Source organism: Limulus polyphemus, unplaced genomic scaffold (assembly GCF_000517525.1).
Source record: "Limulus polyphemus unplaced genomic scaffold, Limulus_polyphemus-2.1.2 Scaffold1385, whole genome shotgun sequence".
NCBI lineage: Eukaryota > Metazoa > Arthropoda > Merostomata > Xiphosura > Limulidae > Limulus > Limulus polyphemus.
This window is the reverse complement of record NW_013666995.1, coordinates 89067-96745: the sequence shown is the minus strand read 5'-3', so window position 1 is coordinate 96745 and position 7679 is coordinate 89067. Positions and strand designations below refer to the sequence as shown.

The window sequence follows — 7679 nt, the reverse complement described above, 5'->3', positions numbered from 1 at the left end:
CAATTGGTTCTCGATTCGTTGATAAACAGCTATTGTTTTTGTTGCCCTCGATTTGTTGATAAACAGTTATTATTTTTGTTGCCCTCGATTTGTTGATAAACAGCTATTGTTTTTGTTGCCCTCGATTTGTTGGTAAACAATTATTGTTTTTGTTGCCCTCGACTTATTGGTACATAATTATTGATCTGTATTAACCTCAAATGATTGACTAAAAATGTTTTACATGAACTTTATCTAGAAAGTGTTCCCCCCCCCTCTCAGTGGTACAGCGGTATGTCTGCGGACTTATACTGCTTGACACCAGGTTTCCATACCCGTGGTGGGCAGAGCACAGAAGTTCATTTTGCAGCTTTGCGCATAAAAACAAACAAATAAACAATCTGAAAAGTGAAAATAAGCTTAAGTTTGAACTCTAACTCATTTGATTTGGTAGTTGTTATGTACAAACAATATAATTTGATTATTTACTTGGGTGAAGTGATGGTTTTATCTAAGTTTTGAAATTTAAAAATTGTAAAAATAAGATGTAGGAATATACATAACCAGAGTAGATTCTAATAATACAAGGGTGGGTTTCACAACATAACTGTAAGATACCGCTCCAACAGCTCTTTTACAGGGGCAGCCTGTTGTACGACGTTGAAATAAACTTGGTATTGGAAGATCTTATTAATTTTACAATACAGTAGGTTCATTGAATGATCATTATTCAACATGCTATTTACAATACAGCATATAAATGCACTAATAGGTTCATTAAATGATCATTATTCAAAATGCTATATACAATATAGTATATAAATGGACTAATGGGTTTATTAAATTATCATTATTCAACATGTTATTTACAATACAGTATATAAATGCACTAATAGCTTCATTAAATGATCATTATTCAACATGCTATTTACAATACAGTATATAAATGCACTAATGGGTTTATTAAATTATCATTATTCAACATGTTATTTACAATACAGTATATAAATGCATTAATTGGTTCATTGAATGATCATTATTCAACATGCTATTTAATCACTTTGCAAGAGTGTTTTATTAATTCAAAGGTGCCTTTACAATCAGATCACTTTTGAATTAAACTTTTATAAACTCATTTGTCGACTGTATTAAATCAGCGACACATATCGTATTATTCATAAAACTCGCGTATATATTCAGTTTGTGACACATTTATTATTCAGTAACACACATCCGTATTTTCATTTAGTGACACATGTGTTATTTGGTAACACGTAGTCGTTGTACTTCTGTTATCTAAAGACATTTGTGCCTGTCTGAACCTTCTGATCCAGTCGCTATTCGGTACGTCTTTATGAAACACTTCTTATCGTTATGTTTACTTTACAACACATCTGTTAGCCAGTGAAAGATATCTTCATATTCGTATTTAAACATCCATTCTTCAGTAACACATATTTTGGCACATCTACTTTCCAGTAACATTTCTGCTGAAGTTCACTTTCTTTCACACAATTGTTAACCAGTATCATATATCCTTATATTCATTTTTTTTTCACACACTTGTTAACCAGTATCATATATCCTTATATTCACCTTTTGACACATTCGTTACTTAGTAACACGTAACCTTATGAACTTTGTGACACATTTCTTATTTAGTTACACCTATTCTTATGCCCACTATTTGACATGCTTATTGTTCAGTAACACATATTTTTATGTTTTCTTTGTGACACACTTCTTACCTAGAAGTACATATTTATCCACTTACTATGTGACACACATTTCATGACATGGATTTACATGAGAATAGGGTTATATCTTCACTTTGTGACACATTTCTTATCCGTTTTCAACTTGCAACACATTTGTTTTCCACATCTAACATCCAGTTACGTACATTTGTATTTCTACATTGTGACGTATTGTTACCCAGTGACACACATTTTTATTACTACGTTGTGACGTATTTGTTACCCAGTAACACAAGTTTTCATTCTTACATGGTGACATATTTGTTACCCAGTGACACACATTTTTATTACTACATTGTGACGTATTTTTCACCTAGTAACACACGTTTTCATTACTATAATGTGACGTATTTGTTCCAGGTAACAGACGTTTTTATTTCTTCATTGTGACGTATTTGTTACCCAGTGACACACATTTTTTAACTTATTTTGTGAGTCATCTGCTATTCATTAACACATCCTATATAGCTCAAGATGTGTTATCCACAGTAAACATGTTTTTTTCAAATGCTTTTTCAATGATCATTATTTTGCCCTGACAGTTACGAAAGAGATTATTACGAACACAATAATTAAATTCAATCAAATACATAGAAGTTATTGTATGCCCTTTGGGAATTTCATCGATCAGCTACGAGAGTGTCGTAGATCCTGAGATGGAATTAATCTTATGACAGTGTTCACGTGTAAGCTGGCTATTAAGGAATATACTCCAAAACATCTGGCTTAAACTTTTCTTACAAAAATAAGTTCAGAAACAATGTCGATTACATAATTTACTTTCTGTGTTTTCTATGAAAAGTTTTTCTTACACGTCGTCTCTTACTGTCTATAGTACGATATTACAAACACGATAACAGCATAATCTGACACCAAAACACCGAAACGTTTTTCTTACATATCGTCTCTTACTGTCTATATCACAGTATTACAAACACGATAACAGTATCTAGTACAAAATTACAAACTCATTGTACTAAAAGCTAACACCATAACACTGAAACGTTTTTCTTACACATTGTCTCTTCCTGTAATATGAATATTATTCTATTAAGATCTATGTTATACACAACCAGTTTGAACACTTACATGTTTAGAAATTTGTAACATCGAATTATTAGACCTAGTACTTCAACACGCACTCATTATTGCTAATAAAAGAGAGGCAACGAAGATATATTACATTCTCCTTTTGTCCATGTTTCCTATTTTCTAGGGTTTAATAGGCTAGTTTTCCTTTCTTTCTGGGGTTTAATAGGCTAGTTTTATAGATCCAATTATTCCGTGCAAGCTCCAAATAGCCACCTTCTGCTATACTTATTTTATTAATTACCTTATATTGACTTCTGTGTGTCTTTTTTTAGCGTTTTGACTTCTGTGTGTCTTGTCTCTTATTCGTGACCCACTCTTATTGTCTGTGGTTTACTGTGGAATACCCACCAAGTTTAGTCTCTAATATTTTATATGAAATTAATTATTCCCTTATTGTGAACCACCCCTAATTTCTGTAGGCAACTAAGTAACCATTGTTCCCTTATGGCAACGCTCTATTGGTCTTGGTGGCTTAGTTTGATGCGATATTTTTTATTGTAACCCATCCTTAGTCTCTGAGTTTACTGTTGAACACATTATTCCTTTATGCAACCCATTTTTAGTCCATGTGGTTTAGCATACAATAAATTATTCCCTACTCGAGACTCACTTTTAGTCCCTATAATTTAATGTGGAATACATTATTATTTTAAACATTGTGACATTTTAAAATAAACTCGGAAAAATAATAAGTATTATTGTGTGACTCTTGAACTCTCGAAATATATTGATTGGTATATCGATACTGGTTTCAGTCTTAGACCTATATCAGAATGGCACAGTTAGGTCTAATTTATTTGTTCTCGATCGTATTAGACCTAACAGAGTTAGTCTTAGTCTCTTTGATTTGGCTTGACCTGGCGTTTAGGGCAATTGATTCGAAATCTGAGGGTCGCGGGATCGAACCCGGGCAACTAACATGCTCTCCCGTTCAGGCGTGGGTGCGTTATAAGGTGACAGCCAACCCTACTATTCGTTGGTAAATAATAGCCCAAGAGTTGGCGGTGAGTGCTGCCAGCCGATTCCCTCTCCTCTGGTAGGCAGTTCAAAACTAAGGACAGCGGAATATAGCCTTAGTAGCTTTGTTGTAAACAAACAAACAAACTATTTGGCTTACTGAGAGATGTATTATTGTGTTATTGTAACCTATCTTTAATTTACAGTAGAAAAAGTTTTAGTTTACAAAAACCTTAACTAGAAATGCAATCATAATGTTATTCTAAAGATATTTTATAGACCATTAAATTCCTTTCGTTGTGGGTTTATTTGTGGTTTAAACATATTTTCCAGGACATCCTCTTTTACTGACATTGGGAGCAGTAGGTTTTGCTTCAGTCATTGCGATCATAATTGGTTTATTTGTGGTTTAAACATATTTTCCAGGACATCCTCTTTTACTGACATTGGGAGCTGTAGGTTTTACTTCAGTCATTGCGATCATAATTGGTTTATTTGTGGTTTGAACATATTTTCCAGGACATCCTCTTTTACTGACATTGGGAGCAGTAGGTTTTGCTTCAGTCATTGCGATCATAATTGGTTTATTTGTGGTTTAAACATATTTTCCAGGACATCCTCTTTTACTGACATTGGGAGCAGTAGGTTTTGCTTCAGTCATTGCGATCATAATTGGTTTTGCCATATATCGACGATGGAAACGTCAACGAAGCTATGAGGAGCTTGGAAAAGACTCTGCAGTTGAACGTTATTCAAGAAAGTCAGCGGACGCATCTATATATGGTTGTATTACGTAAGTAATTGCTAGTCTAAAAGTAATTATGGTATTTTCCTTTTTTGTTCAAAGAAAACGCTTATCAAATTCTGACTAAATTAAATAGTGATGACGAAACACAGTTATATTAAGTATGAGTACAGCGACTCACCCATTATGATAAAGTTCAACTCATTAAGCTAGTTTATATGCGCCATATCTATTTTTTACAGTTAAACATAATGCTAAAACGTTTATGTTCATTAAACTTGTGTGAATTACTTCAATAAGCTAAAGTGCTATTAAAGACATCCTATTATATTTTTAAGTTGATCTACTGTCTGTGTTACTATTAACGTAACGCGTTTATCAGGCCATCTCACCCAAGAACATGTTATTGTTTTATGTGGTTGGTCTAATGACGCTGGTGCAATTAATACGACACCTTTAACAATCTACATCAGTAGGTCATGGCCGTTCGTGGATATGATTCCAAGTGAGATAAGAGACTACAATAACGATTAGCTGATACACGCGAGTTAATATATCACTCTCTACTCGCATCGTATTGCTAAATCTACCTAACCTGAGCCATTGGAGGGAGCATATTCTTAATATGAAAATCAGACTGACTCAGTAAAGGCTTCGTAAATTTAGAAACAAATCTTTAGCAACAAAGCTTCATTAAAAAATCTGCTTTTTTGTGTACATCAAATTTATAATGTTTGCTAAATTTCGTAAATATATACTTAGTAGCTTCACAGTTATAATTTGTTTAGTTTCATGGTTACGTGGTGATTACAAAGTTGGTCAAAATGACCACGCCCGTACACAGTTTCACATTGAGAGCTTCATTACTTCACTAACTTGATTTTACACAGCATGCTATATGTATGCTTGGTACTACATATAGATTTAATATGTAGTTTATACCTTGTTCTGACATTGTAATTCCACTGTATTTGGTATCAGAATATTTCCTTGTGGAAGTATGTGATGTTTATTGAATAACTATTAATCCTTACATTTAGCTTTCCAGGCTGTGAAAAGAGGTGAAGAAGACAAAACACGATCACGTGTGTGTATCACGTTTTGTTCTCTAATAAGTTTGTAATTTTTATATTTTGGTTAACCTTATAACAATAAATAAAACATATGCCAAAAACAAAAAATTTGGTACTTAAGTCTTGAATCTTCACTTTTTTCAAGCTTTTGTACTCGCAAAAGAATATCTCGACACGCACAAGGCCTACTTTTTTTGTAACGATAGTGTTATTTCACAGATGATTTTTTTTTAATTCAACTATTTAATTTATAATACAAAATATTGCCACACACAAATAATTGGATATTCTAAAAGTACTATAACTTAACTGGGTTTCTAATTGAGCTATAAATGGGTTAAAATAATTTCGATAGCTGGTCGACTTGAGCACCAGCGACGGCAGACAATAAAACTGAAACAATTTATCAAAAACCTGTCATCTGAACGATTTGAACCTCGCAGAAGTCAGCAAATTGGAATCTTCCCTTTCTGTTGGTTAGAAATAGTCTAATGGCAAATGTCAGAGAGAATTAATGACATTTTTTAAAAGCAGGATATGCGAGGAGGAGCGTAGTATATGGAGTTTATTTTATTATTTATATCTCAGTAAAGCAAGAAGCTTAGAGGCTATAAACTTAGAATTTCATAAAGGGGTAAAATAGAAAGTTCTAAATGGCCAATTTGGTGAGAATAAGTGTCACGTGATACAGAGAAGTGAAGATTGAGAATTTATTTAAATATGTCCTTTGGAAATTAAGAAATTTGAACTCGTATAATATCGATAGTTGAATTATAAACTACATTTTGATACCAAGTTTACTGACGTGCATCTATATAGATATAATAGTACTGTCTGTTGTATGCCCATGTAACTACTTCGCAGAGTTTGGATGGATCTTCACCAAATTTGATATGGAGCTCCATTGGGTCTATGGAGGACACAAATACACAGTTTCAGTTTTACATCTGCCATTTTATGGTTTTTATGGGCGTTTTTGCAATTTGTACTACTATCTCACCTCCTGTGAATGGATCTTCACCAAATTTTGTATGAAAGTTTACTGGATTCATGCGGATATACGTGCAAACTTGCGGTTTCACATTTTGTGTTTTGCGGGGTTTTATGGGCGTTTTTACGTTTTTTTTTTACAATTACATATAAGGGAAGGAACTTTTCATGTCTTAAGATAACATTTCATTAATCTTGAATTTACATAACTTCCGTCCAGGGGACGAGTACTCCAGCTGGTTGATAATAAAGTTGTTCAATTAAACAACTCTGTGAATGGTCTTTACACAAGTACTTTGACTCTACCCCTATACATAACGTCTTAAAAACTCTCTACGTCGTCATCTTAGACGTTTGACACCACTATAATACGATATTATTTTCATTCGTAAAAATCTGCATTCTTTGGTGACTGGATGATAAAATTAGGAAAATGATCTCAACGCTGGTTACAAGATGAAAGCATTACAGCACAAAATTACTAAAGTTATTACATGCAGAACATTGAAATCTTAATAAATTGATGTAATACTAGAGCCAATATGTAAGTAGTGTCTTACATTTTTCATAATGATGAAGAACTACTAGAGTCACTGCCAACAATACTTTGTAACTTTTGTCCAATGATGATGAAGCACTGAAATCAATAAAAGGGATGTCTTACAACCTTCATGCAGTGATGTTGATTCAATATAAGCTAGGTTTTTACAACCTTTTGATGCTGAATCATTAGAGTCATTGTAGAAATTGTCTTACAGCCTTCAAGCAATGATGCTAAATAATTGAAGTGGGTGTAAATATTGTCTTATAATCTTCATGTAATGATGACTGTCAGAATTTTAAAATATAATTCTTTGCCAGTTGTCAAAATAAAAGGCTTTTACTTATATTTCTTTATAGTATAAATATATATACTATGTTGTTTTTGGGCTTAGGATTCTCTACAGTAGGTGTCTGTGGCTTATTAACGATAAATTCAACTATGAATAAACAGCACACACTTTATACTTGTTTTCAAATGATATATATATATTCGGAACAAGTTAAACGCATGTACAACAAAGTGTTCACACTATAGATATTACA

The 7679-nt window shown here is 32.9% G+C and overlaps 1 protein-coding gene across 1 annotated transcript in view; it reads left to right on the top strand.

Annotated features, from left to right (window-relative positions):
* The window catches only part of LOC106463358 (synaptotagmin-15-like), a 36808-nt gene that overhangs the window by 9821 nt on the left and 19308 nt on the right, over nucleotides 1-7679 (top strand). Inside the window, exon 2 of the mRNA XM_022390841.1 lies at nucleotides 4398-4578. Within this exon, the coding sequence (XP_022246549.1) occupies nucleotides 4398-4578 (181 nt within the window). The remainder of the gene's footprint in view (nucleotides 1-4397; nucleotides 4579-7679) is intronic.